At 53.3% G+C, this 22,479-nt stretch overlaps 1 protein-coding gene and 1 pseudogene across 4 annotated transcripts in view; one reads left to right on the top strand and one right to left on the bottom strand.

Annotated features, from left to right (window-relative positions):
- The window catches only part of DOCK3 (dedicator of cytokinesis 3), a 300,167-nt gene that overhangs the window by 35,562 nt on the left and 242,126 nt on the right, over positions 1-22,479 (top strand). For 3 of the 4 annotated variants that reach the window (XM_077277042.1, XM_077277043.1, XM_077277041.1), the window contains exons 3-4: positions 8,117-8,157; positions 19,797-19,852. In XM_077277042.1, the coding sequence (XP_077133157.1) occupies positions 8,117-8,157; positions 19,797-19,852 (97 nt within the window). The remainder of the gene's footprint in view (positions 1-8,116; positions 8,158-19,796; positions 19,853-22,479) is intronic. The other variant, XM_077277045.1, reaches the window with a different exon arrangement.
- On the bottom strand, positions 21,147-22,045 carry LOC143788176 (serine/arginine-rich splicing factor 9 pseudogene; annotated as a pseudogene).

The following is a 22,479-nucleotide window of genomic DNA, read 5'->3' on the forward strand; positions in this document are numbered from 1 at the left end:
GGGGGAGCTCCCTGTATACAGAGATACAAGCTCCCTGTATACAGAGATACATGATAAGATCCTGTCTGCAGCCACCACTAGGAGGAGCTCCCTGTATACAGAGATACATGATAAGATCCTGTCTGCGGCCACCACTAGGGGGAGCTCCCTGTATACAGAGATACATGATAAGATCCTGTCTGCAGCCACCACTAGGGGGAGCTCCCTGTATACAGAGATACATGATAAGATCCTGTCTGCGGCCACCGCTAGGGGGAGCTCCCTGTATACAGAGATACATGATAAGATCCTGTCTGCAGCCACCACTAGGGGGAGCTCCCTGTATACAGAGATACATGATAAGATCCTGTCTGCGGCCACCACTAGGGGGAGCTCCCTTTATACAGAGATACACGATAAGAACCTGTCTGCAGCCACCACTAGGGGGAGCTCCCTGTATACAGAGATGCATGATAAGAACCTGTCTGCAGCCACCACTAGGGGGAGCTCCCTGTATACAGAGATGCATGATAAGATCCTGTCTGCAGCCACCACTAGGGGGAGCTCCCTGTATACAGAGATGCATGATAAGATCCTGTCTGCAGCCACCACTAGGGGGAGCTCCCTGTATACAGAGATACATGATAAGATCCTGTCTGCAGCCACCACTAGGGGGAGCTCCCTGTATACAGAGATGCATGATAATATCCTGTCTGCAGCCACCACTAGGGGGAGCTCCCTGTATACAGAGATAGATGATAATATCCTGTCTGCAGCCACCACTAGGGGGAGCTACCTGTATACAGAGATACATGATAAGATCCTGTCTGCAGTCACCACTAGGGGGAGCTCCCTGTATACAGAGATACATGATAAGATTCTGTCTGCAGCCACCACTAGGGGGAGCTCATTGTATACAGAGATACATGATAAGATCCTGTCTGCAGCCACCACTAGGGGGAGCTCCCTGTATACAGATAGATGATAATATCCTGTCTGCAGCCACCACTAGGGGGAGCTCCCTGTATACAGAGATACATGATAAGATCCTGTCTGCGGCCACCACTAGGGGGAGCTCCCTGTATACAGAGATACATGTTAAGATCCTGTCTGCAGCCACCACTAGGGGGAGCTCCCTGTATACAGAGATACATGATAAGATCCTGTCTGCGGCCACCACTAGGGGGAGCTCCCTGTATACAGAGATACATGATAAGATCCTGTCTGCAGCCACCACTAGGGGGAGCTCCCTGTATACAGAGATACATGATAAGATTCTGTCTGCAGCCACCACTAGGGGGAGCTTATTGTATACAGAGATACATGATAAGATCCTGTCTGCAGCCACCACTAGGGGGAGCTCCCTGTATACAGAGATACATGATAAGATCCTGTCTGCAGCCACCACTAGGGGGAGCTCCCTGTATACAGAGATACATGATAAGATCCTGTCTGCAGCCACCACTAGGGGGAGCTCCCTGTATACAGAGATAGATGATAATATCCTGTCTGCAGTCACCACTAGGGGGAGCTCCCTGTATACAGAGATACATGATAAGATCCTGTCTGCGGCCACCACTAGGGGGAGCTCCCTGTATACAGAGATACATGATAAGATCCTGTCTGCAGCCACCACTAGGGGGAGCTCCCTGTATACAGAGATACATGATAAGATCCTGTCTGCAGACACCACTAGGGGGAGCTCCCTGTATACAGAGATACATGATAAGATCCTGTCTGCAGACACCACTAGGGGGAGCTCCCTGTATACAGAGATACATGATAAGATCCTGTCTGCAGCCACCACTAGGGGGAGCTCCCTGTATACAGAGATACATGATAAGATCCTGTCTGCAGCCACCACTAGGGGGAGCTCCCTGTATACAGAGATACATGATAAGATCCTGTCTGCAGCCACCACTAGGGGGAGCTCCCTGTATACAGAGGTACATGATAAAATCCTGTCTGCAGCCACCACTAGGGGGAGCTCCCTGTATACAGAGATACATGATAAGATCCTGTCTGCAGCCTTCTTTATTTAATATGAAAAACAAGTCGGCTCACCTGTCCATGTTACTACTCATCTGATCCCGCATGGAAGGAAGGAAGCCGAGCAACTGTGGTTGGAAATGCACACGTGGAGAAAATCCAGCGGGATATACTGTACCTGTAGGTACTCATATAAAAAATAAAATGTATTTATCCATAATTTAAAAAAGTTCCATGGATGTCCCATAAGGAATATATTGCGAACATCAAACATCTATATACTGTATATATATAAGTGGCATCGTGATTACTCGCTAATCCCGCCCCCTGCACAGTAGCTCCACCCCCACATCACCACACAATCCCGCCCCCCACCACACCACCACACACCATCCCGCCCCCCCACTACATTACTACACATAATCACGCCCCCACCACATCACCACACATAATCCCGGTTCCCACATCACCACACATAATCCCGCCCCCCACCCCATTACCACACATAATACCGCCCCCCCACCACACATAATCCCTCCCCCCACCACATCACCACACATAATGCCGCCCCCACATCACCACACACAATCCCGCCCCCCACCCCATCACCACACATAATCCCGCCCCGCCACCACACACAATCCCGCCCCCCACCACATCACCACACATATTCCTGCCCCCCCACCACACCACCACACACAATCCCGCCCCCACCACATCACCACACATAATCCCGCCCCTGTTGTGAATTTGCTTTTTGCTCCCTCTAGTGGTTGCTAGTTTTTTGACTCTGGTTTTTCTGTCATTCCTTTTATCCGCACCTGGGTCGTTAGTTAGGGGTGTTGCTATATAAGCTCCCTGGACCTTCAGTTCAATGCCTGGCAACGTAGTTATCAGAGCTAGTCTGCTGTGCTCTTGTCTACTGATCCTGGTTCCAGTTATATCAGCTAAGTCTGCCTTTTGCTTTTTGCTATTTGTTTTGGTTTTGTATTTTTGTCCAGCTTGTTCCAAATCTATATCCTGACCTTTGCTGGAAGCTCTAGGGGGCTGGTGTTCTCCCCCCGGACCGTTAGACGGTTCGGGGGTTCTTGAATTTCCAGTGTGGATTTTGATAGGGTTTTTGTTGACCATATAAGTTACCTTTCTTTATTCTGCTATCAGTAAGCGGGCCTCTCTGTGCTAAACCTGGTTCATTTCTGTGTTTGTCATTTCCTCTTACCTCACCGTCATTATTTGTGGGGGGCTTCTATCCAGCTTTGGGGTCCCCTTCTCTGGAGGCAAGAAAGGTCTTTTGTTTTCCTCTACTAGGGGTAGCTAGATTCTCCGGCTGGCGCGTGTCATCTAGAATCAACGTAGGAATGATCCCCGGCTACTTCTAGTGTTGGCGTTAGGAGTAGATATATGGTCAACCCAGTTACCACTGCCCTATGAGCTGGATTTTTGTATTCTGCAGACTTCCACGTTCCTCTGAGACCCTCGCCATTGGGGTCATAACACGCCCCCCCACCACATCACCACACGTAATCCCGCCACACCACCACACACAATCCCGTCCCCCACCACATTACCACACATAATCCCGCCCCCCCCACACCACCACACACAATCTCGCCCCCACCACATCACCACACATAATCCCGCCCCCCCACCACACCCACCACACACAATCCCGCCCCCCCACCACACATAATCCCGCCCCCCCACCACATTACCACACACAATCCCGCCCCCCCACCACACCACCACACACAATCTCGCCCCCCCACCACATCACCATACATAATCCCGCCCCCCCTCCACACCACCACACATAATCCCGCCCCCCACCACACCACCACACACAATCCCGCCCCCCACCACACATAATCCCGCCCCCCCACCACATTACCACACACAATCCCGCCCCCCCACCACACCACCACACACAATCCCGCCCCCCACCACCCCACCACACACAATCCCGCCCCCCCACCACACTACCACACACAATCCTGCCCCCCCACCACACTACCACACACAATCCCGCCCCCCCACCACACCACCACACACAATCTCGCCCCCCCACCACATCACCACACATAATCCCGCCCCCCACCACACCACCACACACAATCCCGCCCCCCCACCACACCACCACACACAATCCCGCCCCCCCACCACACCACCACACACAATCCCACCCCCCCACCACACCACCACACACAATCCCGCCCCCCCACCACACCACCACACATAATCCCGCCCCCCCACCACACCACCACACATAATCCCACCACACCACCACACATAATCCCGCCTCCCCACCACACCACCACACACAATCCCGCCCCCCCACCACACATAATCCCGCCCCCCTCCACACCACCACACATAATCCCGCCCCCCCACCACACCACCACACACAATCCCGCCCCCCCACCACACCACCACACTCAATCTCGCCCCCCCACCACATCACCACACACAATCCCGCCCCCCAGCACATCACCACACACAATCCCGCCCCCCCACCACACCACCACACACAATGCCACCACACCACCACACACAATGCCACCACACCACCACACACAATCCCACCACACATAATCCCGCCCCCCCCACCACACCACCACACATAATCCCACCACACCACCACACATAATCCCACCACACCACCACACACAATCCCGCCCCCCACCACACCACCACACACAATCCCGCCCCCCCACCACACCACCACACTCAATCTCGCCCCCCCACCACATCACCACACACAATCCCGCCCCCCAGCACATCACCACACACAATCCCGCCCCCCCACCACACCACCACACACAATGCCACCACACCACCACACACAATGCCACCACACCACCACACACAATCCCACCACACATAATCCCGCCCCCCCCACCACACCACCACACATAATCCCACCACACCACCACACATAATCCCACCACACCACCACACACAATCCCGCCCCCCACCACACCACCACACACAATCCCGCCCCCCCACCACACACAATCCCGCCCCCCCACCACACCACCACACATAATCCCACCACACCACACACAATCCCGCCCCCCACCACACCACCACACATAATCCCACCACACCACCACACATAATCCCACCACACCACCACACACAATCCCGCCCCCCCCACCACACCACCACACACAATCCCGCCCCCCCACCAAACCACCACACACAATCCCGCCCCCCCACCACACCACCACACACAATCCCGCCCCCCCACCACACCACCACACACAATCCCGCCCCCCCACCACACCACCACACACAATCCCGCCCCCCCACCACACCACCACACACAATCCCGCCCCCCCACCACACCACCACACACAATCCCGCCCCCCCACCACACCACCACACACAATGCCACCACACCACCACACATAATCCCACCACACATAATCCCGCCCCCCCACCACACCACCACACATAATCCCACCACACCACCACACATAATCCCACCACACCACCACACATAATCCCGCCCCCCACCACACCACCACACATAATCCCGCCCCCCCACCACACCACCACACATAATCCCACCACACCACCACACAATCCCGCCCCCCCACCACACCACCACACATAATCCCACCACACCACCACACATAATCCCGCCCCCCACCACACCACCACACACAATCTCGCCCCCCCACCACACCACCACACATAATCCCGCCCCCCCACCACACCACCACACATAATCCCGCCCCCCCACCACACCACCACACACAATCCCGCCCCCCCACCACACCACCACAAACAATCCCGCCCCCCACCACACCACCACACACAATCCCGCCCCCCCATTACACCACCACACATAATCCCGCCCCCCCACCACACCACCACACCACCACACACAATGCCACCACACCACCACACATAATCCCACCACACCACCACTCATAATCCCACCACACCACCACAAATAATCCCACCCCCCCACCACACCACCACACATAATCCCGCCCCCCCACCACATCACCACACATAATCCCACCACACCACCCCACACAATCCCACCACACCACCACACACAATCCGGCCCCCCCACCACACCACCACACACAATCCCGCCCCCCCACCACACCACCACACACAATCTCGCCCCCCCACCACATCACCACACATAATCCCACCACACCACCACACACAATGCCACCACACCACCACACATAATCCCACCACACATAATCCCGCCCCCCCACCACACCACCACACATAATCCCACCACACACAATGCCACCACACCACCACACATAATCCCACCACACATAATCCCGCCCCCCCACCACACCACCACACATAATCCCACCACACCACCACACATAATCCCACCACACCACCAAACATAATCCCGCCCCCCCACCACACCACCACACATAATCCCGCCCCCGCACCACACACAATCCCGCCCCCCCACCACACCACCACACATAATCCCGCCCCCCCACCACACCACCACACATAATCCCGCCACACCACCACACATAATCCCACCACACCACCAAACATAATCGCGCCCCCCCACCACACCACCACACATAATCCCGCCCCCCACCACACACAATCCCGCCCCCCCACCACACCACCACACATAATCCCACCACATCACCACACATAATCCCACCACACATAATCCCACCACACATAATCCCGCCCCCCCACCACACCACCACACATAATCCCGCCCCCCCACCACACCACCACACACAATCCCGCCCACACACAATCCCGCCCCCCCACCACACCACCACATATAATCCCGCCCCCCACCACACCACCACACACAATCCCGCCCCCCCCACCACACACAATCCCGCCCCCCCACCACACCACCACACATAATCCCACCACACCACCACACATAATCCCGCCCCCCCACCACACCACCACACATAATCCCACCACACCACCACACATAATCCCGCCCCCACACCACCACACATAATCCCACCACACATAATCCCACCACACCACCACACATAATCCCGCCCCCACACCACCACACATAATCCCACCACACCACCACACACAATACCGCCCCCCCACCACACACAATCCCGCCCCCCACCACACCACCACACATAATCCCGCCCCCACACCACCACACATAATCCCACCACCACACCACCACACATAATACCGCCCCCCCACCACACACAATCCCGCCCCCCACCACACCACCACACATAATCCCGCCCCCACACCACCACACATAATCCCACCACCACACATAATACCGCCCCCCCACCACACACAATCCCGCCCCCCACCACACCACCACACATAATCCCGAGTGTGCCAAGCGTTAGCTGGCTGGAAACAGCTAGTAGCAGCATATGACCCTACAGCAACTATGGCCAGGTTTAGGTAAAGTTGCTGTAGTGTCTATGCTGTTGATATACACAATATATTCCTTATGGGACATCCATGGAACTTTTTTAAATCATGGATAAATGTTCTTTTTTCTATGAGTACCTATATCCCGCTGGATTTTCTCCACCTGTGCACTTCTTTATGTGTGTCCGTATCTCCTGGACTCCAGGCTGATGATTGATGACTTTCTCTGGTACATGGTAACAATCCCTCAGCTGTGAGAGCAGGACGAGGTCGCTGTTGCACATGAGGACTATAGAGGGGTTGTGCGGATTTCTGCCTTGTTTGCTGGGATCAGTTTCTGGATGCGGCTGTGACGTCCTGTTGGAAACGTGCTGTTTCGCCTCCTGGTTTCGCCGCCATCTCTCCGGCACGTACAGCTCGGTGACATGTCAGCGCCGGTCCCAGAGAAGAGGAAATAATGGAGCCTCCATTGTACAGTCTCTGGATTGAAGTGTTTATCCTCCCCAGAAATCCCCGCGATAAGCCCACCCAGGCAGAACTGCGGCACCATGATACCCCCACCATTATTGAGGTGTCATTCTTCTCCCTGTTGTCCTCTGACCTATGCCAGACCCTAGGCGTGTAGAGAGTGTGGTGATCACTATCACTCCCATCAGACTGTACCTACGAGGTGCCCCCCGTGCTATCTGCAGACCCTCCTAGGACTTGTAGTTCTACATTAGATGGAGGCCTCCCTTCTTTTGGATGAATCTTAACTGATCATCTTGTTTTGCAGGTTGGTACCGAGGATCCTCCATCAAAAACCCAAAGGCAAAGGTAAGAAAAAAAAAAATTATGAAAGCCTGATGGTGGGGCTGCGAGGGTTAAGAGAAGTTATGGGGGTCCAAGACTTCTGAGACCCCCACATCTACATCGTGCCACAACTTATTCCACAAATTCTGTTATTTTCCTCTGATTTTCCTGGACACAGATGAGTCGTATAATGTCCAATCATCGAACATTACAGGATAAATCACATTTATTGGACAAATCTCCCAATAAGTACAGGATTTATTTCAAAACCAAAAACCTCAGAAAGCAGCAAATTCTTCTGCAGAACGAGAGTCGGGACATTATCCAGGTTGTAAAGAGCTGAGATCGGTGACTTGGATCTGCAGCGTTAGACGTCACATTACTGACATCGGAAGCTTCATAAGGCCGAGTCCAGGTCACATCGGAGCGTCTGGGATTTCACCTCCACAGTTCGGCTTCCACTGAACTTGGGAATTTCTGGAGAGTTTCTGATTTAATTTCTTTGTCGGATCTCAGAATCGCCCCCAGATCTGCTGCTCTGATGTGATCGGCCTCCCACCCTCATAGATCTTCTGCTGAGGATCCTCCAGAGGTTCTCTATAGGGTTGAGGTCATTGGAGGGTGGTGAACACACCATGAGTATCCTCCTTTATATCCATAGCAGCTAATGACTTGGAGGTTTCTTTGCAGCATGAGGTGGGACATTGTCACCATGAAGATGATGCTACAGACGGCGCGGTTCTTCTTTTTGTAACATAGTAGAAAGTGATTGTCAGTAACTCTATATACTTGCAGAGGTCATTTTTACAGCTTCAGGGAGCCTAAAGGAGCTACCAGCTCTCCGCAGGATTCCGGCCCAAAACATGACTCCTCCACCTCCTTGCTGACGTCTCAGCCTTGTTGGGACATGTTGGCCGTCTATCAACCATCCACAACTTCACCCTACGGGACCATCTAGGGTTGAAAGGCATCATCAGTAAACATGGCTGGTTTACAATGAGTCTTCATGTACGTCGAGGCCACCGCAGCCAAATCTGCTTGTGAGCGCGGATTAGGAGCAGCCAAATAGTAGGTTTATGCACAACTGCGGCCTGTGGAGGATCCTACACCTTGAGGGGACATCAGAGGCTCCAGCAGCTTCACATACCTGTCTGCTGCTTTGTAATGGCATTTTACCATCTTCTCCCTTAATCTGATGAATTTGTCTGGCAGGAACCTTCCTCATTATGCCTTTAGCTGCATGAACCTTTCTCATTATGCCTTTAGCTGCACAAACATTCCTCATTATGCCTTTAGCTGCAGGAACCTTCCTCATTCTGCCTTTAGCTGCACAAACGTTCCTCATTATGCCGTTAGCTGCAGGAACCTTCCTCATTATGCCTTTAGCTGCAGTAACCTTCCTCATTATGCCTTTAGCTGCAGGAACCTTCCTCATTGTGCCTTCCTCTGCATGAGCCGTCTCTTCTACAGATCTCTTCACAGTAGGATAATCAGTCTTAAGTTTCCATGAAATATCTAAGGCTTTCACACCTTGACCGAGGCACTGCACTATGTGACGATTTTCGGCAGCAGAGATCCTTTTTTTCCCTTATTGCTTGAAACCTGTGGCTGCTTAATAATGTGGCTCGTCCTTCATAAGGAGATTTCCTTTAATTGGGCATCTAGCAACTAATTATCACAGGGGTTTGAGATCAGTGATCCAAAGACCCTGAGACACAAACCGTCCATGATGTCTTGGGAAAAATACAAAATTACATCTTTATGGCGCCGCCGTCCAATCTGCAGAATAATATGGGGCGCGGAGTAATCAGGGTCTTTGGTGATGGCCAGCTGTGTGTTTTCAGTGTTTACTGCCTCTGCTACATTGGTAAGTGTTCGCACAGCCGCCATGCGGATCCAGAGCGCTGCCATTATCCTGAGAGCCATAGCGCTGCTGACAGTGTGCGCTGCGGGTGAGGCGAGGACATCCCAGCACGATTTCTGCCATCCACTGCACAAGAATAACAGCAGCACAGAGGAAAAGCTGATTACCCCGAGCTGTGGAGTCTGCACAGTGTGTCAGCGGATGAGCAGCTTTATCTTCACGTCTTGTGTGTCTCTTCTTAAAGATGAGCACTCTGAGCCTTCTTTAGTGAAAGGCACATGGTCACATCAGCACAGAGAGGAGTATGCTGGTCTCACTGGAAGTCATAGACAGGAGTCACACAGAGCAGGGCCCGAGGGCCCCCAGCAGCACAGAGTATGTCAGGAGAGGAGTATGCTGGTCTCATTGGAAGTCATAGACCGAAGTCACACAGAGCAGGGCCCGAGGGCCTCCAGCAGCACAGATTACGTCAGGAGAGGAATATGCTGGTCTCATTGGAAGTCATAGACAGAAGTCTCATAGAGCAGGGCCCCCAGCAGCACAGAGTATGTTAGGAGAGGAGTATGCTGACCTCATTGGAAGTCCTAGACCGAAGTCACACAGAGCAGGGCCCGAGGGCCTCCAGCAGCTCAGATTATGTCAGGAGAGGAGTATGCTGGTCTCATTGGAAGTCATAGACAGAAGTCACACAGAGCAGGGCCCGAGGGCCCCCAGCAGCACAGAGTATGTCAGGAGAGGAGTATGCTGGTCTCATTGGAAGTCATAGACCGAAGTCACACAGAGCAGGGTCCGAGGACCCCCAGCAGCACAGAGTATGTCAGTAGAGGTGTATGCTGGTCTCATTGGAAGTCATAGACCGAAGTCACACAGAGCAGGGCCCGAGGGCCCCCAGCAGCACAGAGTATGTCAGGAGAGGAGTATGCTGGTCTCATTGGAAGTCATAGACCGAAGTCACATAGAGCAGGGCCCGAGGGCTCCCAGCAGCACAGAGTATGTCAGTAGAGGAGTATGCTGATCTCATTGGAAGTCCTAGACCGAAGTCACACAGAGCAGGGCCCGAGGGCCTCCAGCAGCTCAGAGTATGTCAGGAGAGGAGTATGCTGGTCTCATTGGAAGTCATAGACCGAAGTCACACAGAGCAGGGCCCGAGGGCCTCCAGCAGCACAGATTACGACATGAGAGGAGTATGCTGGTCTCATTGGAAGTCATAGACCGAAGTCACACAGAGCAGGGTCCGAGGACCCCCAGCAGCACAGAGTATGTCAGTAGAGGTGTATGCTGGTCTCATTGGAAGTCATAGACCGAAGTCACACAGAGCAGGGTCCGAGGGCCCCCAGCAGCACAGAGTATGTCAGGAGAAGAGTATGCTGGTCTCATTGGAAGTCATAGACCGAAGTCACACAGAGCAGGGCCCGAGGGCCCCCAGCAGCACAGAGTATGTCAGTAGAGGTGTATGCTGGTCTCATTGGAAGTCATAGACCGAAGTCACATAGAGCAGGGCCCGAGGGCTCCCAGCAGCACAGAGTATGTCAGTAGAGGAGTATGCTGATCTCATTGGAAGTCATAGACAGAAGTCTCATAGAGAAGAGCCTGAGGGCCCCCAGCAGCACAGAGTATGTCAGGAGAGGAGTATGCTGGTCTCATTGGAAGTCATAGACAGAAGTCTCATAGAGCAGGGCCCGAGGGCCTCCAACAGCACAGAGTATGTCATTAGAGGAGTATGCTCATCTCATTGGAAGTCATAGACAGGAGTCACATAGAGCAGGGCCAGAGGGCCTCCAGCAGCACAGAGTATGTCAGGAGAGGAGTATGCTCATCTCATTGGAAGTCATAGACAGAAGTCTCATAGAGCAGGGCCCGAGGGCCCCCAGCAGCACAGAGTATGTCAGTAGAGGAGTATGCTGGTATCATTGGAAGTCATAGACAGAAGTCTCATAGAGCAGGGCCCGAGGGCCTCCAGTAGCACAGAGTATGTCAGTAGAGGAGTATGCTCATCTCATTGGAAGTCATCCATATTGAATGCGGCAGCCAGGGTCATATTTCTGTCCAGCCGCTTCACCGATGCCTCCATCTTGTGCCAGTCATTACACTGGCTACCCGTTCGCTACAGGGTCCAGTATAAACTCATCTCTCTCACCCACAAAGCTCTCCACAGTTCTGCACCGCCTTATATCTCCTCTCTCATCTCTGTCTGTCGCCCTACACATGCCCTCCGTTCTACAAATGACCTAAGGCTAACATCTCCCGTAATCCGAACCTCGCACCTCCGTCTCCAAGACTTCTCTCGTGCTGCGCCAGCTCTCTGGAATGCACTTCCCCAGACAATCAGACGGATACCTAGCCCCGACCTATTCAAGCGCGCTCTAAAAACCCATCTCTTCAAACAAGCCTACCACATCACCTACTCAGTAAACTAACTTTGCCCTGTTCCCTCCCTCCAAATATTACTCTGAATCTGCACCCTACTATTCATCTGTCTCCACACCCTCCATGCACATGATAACTGCACTTGATACTTGACTATTGCACTTAAACACACGGGCTGATGACCGGATCATGCAGCTTTGTATGAAAATCCCAATGTATTATACACTAGGTTCCAAATTATTATGCAAATGACATTTTTCTCGGATTTTCCTAAATGGTCGGTACAAATGACAGTCAGTCTAATAAAAGTCATCACCCGTTAGATTATACATCGAATTTTATTGAAGAAACCTCCCAATGATAACAGTATAATCTCCAAAATGAATAAAAACTCAAAATGCACTGTTCCAAATTATTAGGCACAGTAGAATTTCTAAACATTTGATATGTTTTAAAGAACTGAAAATGCTCGTTTGTGGAATTTGCAGCATTAGGAGGTCACATTCACTGAACAAAAAAGCTATTTAACTCCAAAACATCCTAACAGGCCAAGTTACATGTAACAATAGGACCCTTCTTTGATATCACCTTCACAATTCTTGCATCCATTGAACTTGTGAGTTTATGGAGAATTTCTGCTTGTATTTCTTTGCCTCCCAGAGCTGCTGTTTTGATGTGAACGGCTTCCCACCCTCATAGATCTTTTGCTTGATGATCCTCCAAAGGTTCTCTATAGGGTTGAGGTCAGGGGAAGATGGCGGCCACACCATGAGTTTATCTCCTTTTATGCCCATAGCAGCCAATTACTCAGAGGTATTCATTGTCATGCATGAAGATGATTTTGTTCCTGAAGGCATGTTTCTCTTTTTTAGCACATGGAAGAAAGTTGTCAGTCAGAAACTCTATTTACTTTGCTGAGGTCATTTTCACACCTTCAGGAACCTTAAAGGGCCCTACCAGCTGTTTCCCCATGATTCCAGCCCAAAACATGACTCCTCCACCTCCTTGTTGACGTCGCAGCCTTATTGGGAAATGGTGGCCATCCACCAACCATCCACTACTCCATCCATCTGGACCGTCCAGAGTTGATCGACACTCATCAGTAAACAAGACTGTTTGAAAACTAGTCTTCATGTATGTCTGGGCCCACTGCAACCGTTTCTGCTTGTGAACACTGTTCAGGAGTGGCCGAATAGTAGGTTTATGCACCACAGCAAGCCTTTGAAGGATCCTACACCTTGAGGTTCGAGGGACTCCAGACGCACCAGCAGCTTCAAATAACTGTTTGCTGCTTTGTAATGGTATTTTGGCAGCTGCTCTCTTAATCCAATGAATTTGTCTGCAAGAAAACTTCCTCATTATGCCTTTATTTGCATGAACTCTGTCTGTGCTCTGTTTCAGTCACAAATCTCATCAGAGTATGATGATCACTCTTAAGTTTTCGTGAAATATCTAATTTTTTCATACCTTGTCCAAGGCATTGCACTATTTAACACTTTTCAGCAGCAGAGAGATCCGTTTTATTTCCCATATTGCTTGAAACCTGTGACTGCTTAATAATGTGGAACATCATTTTTGAGTAGTTTTCCTTTAATTAGAATCACCTTGAAAACTAATTATCACATGTGTTTAAGATTGATTTCAGTGATCCAGTGAGCCCTGAGACACAATACCATCCACGAGTTTATTTGAAACACAAAACAATTAAATCTTTAAGACACTTAAATCCAATTTGCATAATAATTTGGAACACAGTGTAATTGCCAGACCTGAAATAACGAGCACTATTGTGACTATTGTGTCCCCCCATTTCCTTGTAGATTGTAAGCTCGCGAGCAGGGACCTCACTCCTAATGTCACTGTTTAAATTGTCTTAACTTGTATTGAATTTGTCTGTATATGTCCCCGATTAATTATAAAGTGCTGCGGAATATGTTGGCGCTATATAAATAAAGATTATTATTATTATTATTATTAAGTCCTAGACAGGAGTCACATAGAGCAGGGCCCGAGGGCCCCCAGCAGCACAGAGTATGTCAGTAGAGTATGCTGGTCTCATTGGAAGTCATAGACAGAAGTCACATAGAGCAGCAGCACAGAGTATGTCAGATGTCAGTAAAGCAGCAGGCGAGATTCTGGCCTTCCTACATTGTGCCCCCTCGTCATCCTCCCTCTCACCCCGTGGACCGGCTGGTGATAATCCCCTTTCTCACGCCTCCCATTCCCCTCTGTTGTGTGCCCGGACCCTCATTCCATGTGTCCTGCCCGCTGTTTCCCGCCAGCCTCTGGGTGCCCCCCGTTATGTAGTAGTCTAGAGTCGCAGGGAGCTGCCATGTTGTGTCCCCCTCCCTGGTGTCACTGAGGCTCGGACCCCCGCCTGCCTCCAGCTGTACATTAGCATAAGTAATTGCACGCTTGTTAACAGTTCATTAGTGCTGAAAGCCGCCATCTATAAAAAGGAGTCAGGAAGGAAGGAGCCCCACCGAGCGAATGTGCGCACCCCTGCCCGGTGTGGGGTGGGGTCTCCCCCTGCTGGTCCCCCCATCATCCACACATTGAGACCTTCCTCCTCCTCAACGTCGTCTGCTCACTGCGCCATCTCACATCTCTCTCTCTTCTTTGCTCCGTCTCTCTCTCCTCTTTGCTCCGTCTCTCTCTGGTCTTTGCTCCGTCTCTCTCTGGTCTTTGCTCCGTCTGTCTCTCTGGCCTATGCTCCGTCTGTCTCTCTGGTCTTTGCTCCGTCTGTCTCTCTGGTCTTTGCTCCGTCTCTCTCTGATCTTTGCTCCGTCTCTCTCTGGTCTTTGCTCCGTCTGTCTCTCTGGCCTATGCTCCGTCTGTCTCTCTGGTCTTTGCTCCGTCTGTCTCTCTGGTCTTTGCTCCGTCTGTCTCTCTGGTCTTTGCTCCGTCTGTCTCTCTGGTCTTTGCTCCGTCTGTCTCTCGTCTTTGCTCCGTCTGTCTCTTGTCTTTGTCCTGGGTCCTGGAGTTGTCCTGGCGCTTGTAGTTGTCCTGGCGCTTGTAGTTGTCCTGGGCCTTGTAGTTGTCCTGGCGCTTGTAGTTGTCCTGGCGCTTGTAGTTGTCCTGGGCCTTGTAGTTGTCCTGGCGCTTGTAGTTGTCCTGGCGCTTGTAGTTGTCCTGGCGCTTGTAGTTGTCCTGGGCCTTGTAGTTGTCCTGGGCCTTGTAGTTGTCCTGGCGCTTGTAGTTGTCCTGGCGCTTGTAGTTGTCCTGGGCCTTGTAGTTGTCCTGGGCCTTGTAGTTGTCCTGGGGTTTATAGTTATACACTTGTTCTGCTTGTGATGACGGAGCAAATTGTTTTCCTGGACTTGGATCGATAAATAACTTCTGTGTTGATTCTTGCAGGAGGCATTTCCCGTCCCTCCATGTTCTCGTGCTTTCCTCTCTGAGCCGTCACTTAGCGACACATAGCCGAGAGCGCAGCTCTGCAGTTAATGCAGTAAACCGAGTGAACAGAGATGTGGCGGGCGCCTCCTGGGTGAAATTCACCCTTCAGCTTCCTGACATTTATGGAATTTTATTTTCGGCCACAGAAATTTCTAGCAGATTATATTATAGCACATGTGGGACATGGATCATTACCGCTAAGCCCCGCCCCTGAGCATCACTGGCCCCGCCTCCTATTCTACATAATGCTAATCTTTACTACCCCCTCTCCCGCTGTCTTATTACCCTCCACCTCTTTATTGCACCACAACTCCCCATTACCCTCATTGCTCTCCTCCCCACACTCTGTGGCCTCCTCCTCGCACTCTGCGGCCTCCTCATACTCTGCGGCCTCCTCCTCACACTCTGCGGTCTCCTCTTCACACTCTGCGGCCTCCTCTTCACACTCTGCGGCCTCCTCTGCACATTCTGCAGCCTCCTCCCCACAATCTGCGGCCTCCTTCTTTCTCTCTGCGGCCTCGTTCCCACATTCTGCAGCCTCCTCCTCGCACTCTGCAGCCTCCTCCTCACACTCTGCGGCCTCCTCTTCACACTCTGCAGCCTCCTCTTCGCACTCTACGGCCTCCTCCCCACACTCTGCAGCCTCCTCTTCGCACTCTGCAGCCTCCTCCTCGCACTCTGCGGCCTCCTCCTCGCACTCTGCAGCCTCCTCTTCGCACTCTACGGCCTCCTCCCCACACTCTGCAGCCTCCTCTTCGCACTCTGCAGCCTCCTCTTCGCACTCTGCAGCCTCCTCCTCACACTCTGCGGCCTCCTCCCCACACTCTGCAGCCTCCTCTTCGCACTCTGCAGCCTGCTCTTCGCACTCTGCAGCCTCCTCCTCGCACTCTGCGGCCTCCTCCTCGCACTCTGCAGCCTCCTCTTCGCACTCTACGGCCTCCTCTTCACACTCTGCGGCCTCCTCCTCGCACTCTGCGGCCTCCTCCTCGCACTCTGCAGCCTCCTCTTCGCACTCTACGGCCTCCTCTTCACACTCTGCAGCCTCCTCTTCGCACTCTGCGGCCTCCTCCTCGCACTCTGCAGCCTCCTCTTCGCACTCTACGGCCTCCTCTTCACACTCTGCAGCCTCCTCTTCGCACTCTGCGGCCTCCTCTTCGCACTCTGCAGCCTCCTCCTCGCCCTCTGCGGCCTCCTCCTCTCACGCGGCCTCCTCACGAGCAGCAGTGGGTTGCGTGCATGCTTGTTGTTGTAGTTCCTGTTTTGCGTGCTGGTTTCTGGGACATTACAGTGACGCTGACCTCCATAGACTATGTGCTGTGAGGGACATTGTACTGGGGCTTTGCTGGGATTTGTAGTCCTGCCAGTGAACGGATACATTGAGATAATTCTAAGTAGAAATCACCGTGTGAGAAAACAGGAAAAGGAGAAATCGGCAGTGATGGGCGCTGGACGTGCAGGATGGGCCGGGGCAGCACAATGGCTGCATTGTACCCACTCATTGCAGAGCTGCTCTTCACTTCTCCATAGAAACCTTTAATGGACGCCGGGTCCTGTGCACAGAGCCAGAGGTGACCCTCATGTGGGGCCGGCGGGTCAGGAGACGAATTCCCAGCTCATCAGTAGCATTACAGCGACCTCTCGGCAGCCCGTGTGTCCCAGGGTAGAGGCCCCCATCAGTTCCACGTGCCGGGGGCACAACCGCCTGTGACCACCACTAATGGTGGATTATGTGGCCACGGCGCTGGACAGTTCTCTGCTGACGGGGTCACCCTGGCATCAGCCCCCGGCCACGTTCCCGACCCACCTCCTTACCACGAAGGTCATTAAAAGGGAATCAGAAAATGAATGAAACTCGCTGCCAAAAACGGTAAAGCCCCAGTACAATACTAAACACACCCTCCGGGGGCAGGTCCTCTCCTCGCTGGGGGATGGGTCCTCTGTACTCGCCGGGGGGCAGGTCCTCTGTACTCGCCGGGGGGCGGATCCTCTGTACTCGCCGGGGGGAAGGTCCTCTATACTCGCCGGGGGGCGGATCCTCTGTACTCGCCGGGAGGCAGGTCCTCTGTACTCGCCGGGGGGCGGATCCTCTGTACTCGCCGGGGGGAAGGTCCTCTATACTCGCCGGGGGGCGGATCCTCTGTACTCGCCGGGAGGCAGGTCCTCTATACTCGCCGGGGGGCGGATCCTCTGTACTCGCCGGGGGGCGGATCCTCTGTACTCGCCGGGGGGCGGATCCTCTGTACTCGCCGGGGGGCGGATCCTCTGTACTCGCCGGGGGGCCGGTCCTCTATACTCGCCGGGGGGCGGATCCTCTGTACTCGCCGGGGGGCGGATCCTCTGTACTCGCCGGGGGGCGGATCCTCTGTACTCGCCAGGGGGAAGGTCCTCTATACTCGCCGGGGGGTGGATCCTCTATACTCGCCGGGGTGCAGGTCCTCTATACTCGCCGGGGGGCAGGTCCTCTATACTCGCCGGGGAGAAGGTCCTCTATACTCGCCGGGGGACGGATCCTCTATACTCGCCGGGGAGAAGGTCCTCTATACTCGCTGGGGGGCGGATCCTCTATACTCGCCAGGGAGAAGGTCCTCTATACTCGCCGGGGGGCGGATCCTCTATACTCGCCGGGGGGCGGATCCTCTGTACTCGCCGGGGGGCAGGTCCTCTATACTCGCCGGGGAGAAGGTCCTCTATACTCGCCGGGGGACGGATCCTCTATACTCGCCGGGGGGCAGATCTCTATACTCGCAGGGAGGCAGGTCCTCTATACTCGCCGGGGGGCGGATCCTCTGTACTCGCCGGGGGGAAGGTCCTCGATACTCGCCGGGGGGCAGATCCTCTATACTCGCCGGGGGGCAGATCCTTTATACTCGCTGGGGGGCAGATCCTCTATACTCATGGGGGGGCAGGTCCTCTATACTCACCGAGGGGCAGGTCCTCTATACTCACCGGGAGGCAGATCCTCTATATTCGCTGGGGGGCAGATCCTCTATACACGTGGGGGGGGGCAGGTCCTCTATACTTGCTGAGGGGCAGGTCCTCTATACTCGCCGGTGGGCAGGTCCTCTATACTCGCCGGTGGGCAGGTCCTCTATACTCGCCGGTGGGCATTTCCTCTATACTCGCTGGGAGGCAGGTCCTCTATACTCGCTGGGAGGCAGGTCCTCTATACTCGCCGGGGAGTGGACGATACTGGACGGAAGGCAGGTCCTCCGTACTCACCAGGTGGGCAGGTCCTGTATACTCGCCGGGGGGCAGGTCCTCTGTACTCGCCGAGGGGCAGGTCCTCTATACTCGCCGAGGGGCAGGTCCTCTATACTCACCGGGGGGCAGATCCTCTATATTCGCTGGGGGGCAGATCCTCTATACTCGTGGGGGGGCAGGTCTTCTATACTTGCCGAGGGGCAGGTCCTCTATACTCGCCGGTGGGCAGGTTCTCTATACTCGCCGCGGAGCAGACTATACTGGACGGAAGGCAGGTCCTCCGTACTCACCAGGTGGGCAGGTCCTCTATACTCGCCGGGGGGCAGGTCCTCTATACTCACCGGGGGGCAGGTCCTCTATACTCGCCGGGGGGCAGGTCCTCTATACTCGTGGGGGGGGCAGGTCCTCTATACTCGCCGAGGGGCAGGACCTCTATACTCCCTGGTGGGCAGGTCCTCTATACTCACCGGGGGGCAGGTCATCTATACTCACCGGGGGGCAGGTCCTCTATACTCGCTGAGGGGCAGGTCCTCTATACTCGCCGGGGGGCGGACTATACTGGACGGAAGGCAGGTCCTCCGTACTCACCAGGTGGGCAGGTCCTCTATACTCACTGGGAGGCAGGTCCTCTATACTCGCTGGGGGGCAGGTCCTATACTCCCCGGGGAACAGGTCTTCTATATTATCTTAGGGCAGGTCCTCTATACTTTTCAGGGGGCAGGTCCTCTACACTCGCCGTGGGGCAGGTCTTCTCCCTTCTGGGTTTCTACGTTTCTGCTGGTGGATTTTTAGCTTTTTGATGCCTCTGACGTTTCTCCTTTCTTCTCTGCAGGGAATCTTCCCGGCTAATATCATTCATCTGAAGAAAGCCGCCATCAGCAACAGAGGGTGAGTCAGGGGAGCAGTCGCGACGGGGGCCGCACATGTCGTATATTGGGGAGGCTTATCGTCTAGTCTTTATATGTCCCTGGGTAAACTGGTTGACTGTAATATAGTAACCCTCACAAGTCGCCCAAAGGATGATAGTGGTAGTAGTACGAGTCAAGGGATCATTCATGCAAGAGACTTGTTGAGTTATAGTATGCCTCTGCCCAGTGAGAGGGACAGAGGAAGTGGCACCATGACTGCCAGGAAGAACTGTCAGAGGGAAGCAACATATAGAGTTCCATGAGACAGATGAGCTGCTCCACCCATGAGACCAAGTGTGGAGACACGGGGCCAGTGGGTGCTCTCGTCTGCTGGCCCGGCTGTCTTTAGCAAGACTGCATGGACCAGTGCTCATACCACTGAAGGCCCGCTGTCTCTCCCTGTGGGCAGAACACTACTCAGACAACACAGGTTGAGGGTAACGCAGTGTGGCAATAATTTATTGAACCATCAACACACAATAGCAAATGGAACAGTCCTAGCAAATACCCAACATGGTGCAAATTACAGAGTCTCACCCTTCCGCTGACTCGCTGGGATAATGGCAGCAGTAACTTCAGAGCTCCCAGGGTCGGCTACCCCACCTGTGATACACACACACACACACACACACACACACACACAGAGGAGGTAACGACCAGCGTAGGAAGATGACAGTCCATTGATGTACGAGGCCAGGTGACCTGATTGTCCCAACCTGGATTCTCTAAACGTCTTTGAGTGTTCAGTGATGGTCAATGTGGCAGCTCTGTACTTCTTCAGTTGTAGCCATGATGCCATGAGTTCTGTAATGTAGAGTCTCTGAACACAGGCAGATTCTCCTTTTATAGGTCACAACTTATCATTCAGTCTTTCCACCACTGGTTTGGGTGAAGGAGGTAGGAGGCCATCCCTCACTGCTGGAATGCTCAAACAGCATGAATAGACTGCCCTTCATATTGCAGAGCACCAATGGGTCATCAGCATATTAACAACATTCACACATTGTGCCTTTGTTTCCCAAAGATAGTAGAACAGTACTAGGACTGATACAAGGACAGATACAATAGCTGATCAGCAGCCAAAAAATGACAGCCACGGTACATTAAATCACTGACAATAAGGGTCACCAGTCATTCTCACATGAACTCGAGCTCATGTCCCTAGGCCTACTGAAATAATACTTCTGGATAATTCAGATTAAATGTGATGTCGCCACATTCCTCCCCCATCTTAATTAGCCAGGCATGATAGGCTTCCAATCATCCTTCTCCACTTATCGGGGACAGTCCATCAGCATGTCTTTAAGCAGAGACACGAATGGAATGTAAGAGATTTCACCTTTGTGGAACGAAACTTTGTACCACCCAGTTTCCTCAAAGCATATTCCATGTCGTCCTTGGGAACAAACTCCACAATCTCCGCACCATCCATGTGCACATCAGCATAGCAGATCTGTCCAGATTCTCCCATATGATCTTTTAGATCCTGCTTATTTCCTAAGGGGGTAAGCTCTAAAACGAGGATTCTGCATTCAGTTTGCCGAGAAAGTGACTCGTTCCTCCAGCGGAGTCCTCAATAGCCTCCCTCAGGTCTCCTGCTTGACCTGGGAAACTCCACACGTAATCGATGAGAACCGAACTCGTATCCATTGCTTCCACTCGGTGTTTTCCGCCTCCCATGGATCATGGAAGGTGATGAAGGCGAATGGTGTGGCACCGCCTCTCCCATGATTCTTCAACTCGATGGTACAGATCCTCCCATACTGATGGAACAACTCCTCCGACTCCTTCTCTTGTACATTGGCTGGTAAATTGCCCACAAAAATGCACCCATTCCCCAAGCGTTGACCCCCAGTCCTGGAGAAGGCCACTTGGCGGCCTGGTAAATGGTGTTTGGTAGTACAATATCTGGGGAGGCTAAGGTGATGGAAGACCCAGTGTTCTGAGGTCCCTGGGCCTTGATATCCCGACCTTGACTGGCTGGAGGTGGCTATGGAGGTTGGCTGGTGTAGGGTGGTCAAACCTGCCTTAGTGTGGTCAAACCTGCCTTAGTGTGAACAGGGTATATCACTTCATCCTTTGCTGGTGTATCCCTGGGGGAGTGCCCCTCAGACCCTGATGGCTCGCTTTGGCAGACGTTGACTGGATTTGCCAGCAGATGGGCTCTAGGCATGGGGCCCCGGCCCTGGGAACAATCTTTGGCAACATGTCCAAGGTGCCGGCATGTATAACAGCACCATGGGTGAGACAAATCGCTGGTACTGTTAATAACCCTTTGTCCTGGTGGGGTTTTCTGCTGGGAAGTGGGAAAATCCTGCTTGAGTGACTGGTGGCCAGTCAAATCTTTGGATGATGGGACTTCTGGGATCAGTGGGCACATTGGGTCTCCAGTGGGGTTGGTCGGCCGTGAACTCATCAGCCAATCGGGCTGCTTGCTCTGGGGTGTCGGGCTTCCAGTCTGATACCCACTCTATTTCTGGGGCCATTTTCTCCATAAGTTGCTCAAGCACGATCACTTCCCGAAAGGCAGCAGCGGAGTGGGCAGCCCGACCATCGAGCCAGTGGTTGCAGTGTCACCGGTATGGACTGCCAAATTCTACATAGGAG

Source organism: Ranitomeya variabilis, chromosome 8, assembly GCF_051348905.1.
Source record: "Ranitomeya variabilis isolate aRanVar5 chromosome 8, aRanVar5.hap1, whole genome shotgun sequence".
NCBI lineage: Eukaryota > Metazoa > Chordata > Amphibia > Anura > Dendrobatidae > Ranitomeya > Ranitomeya variabilis.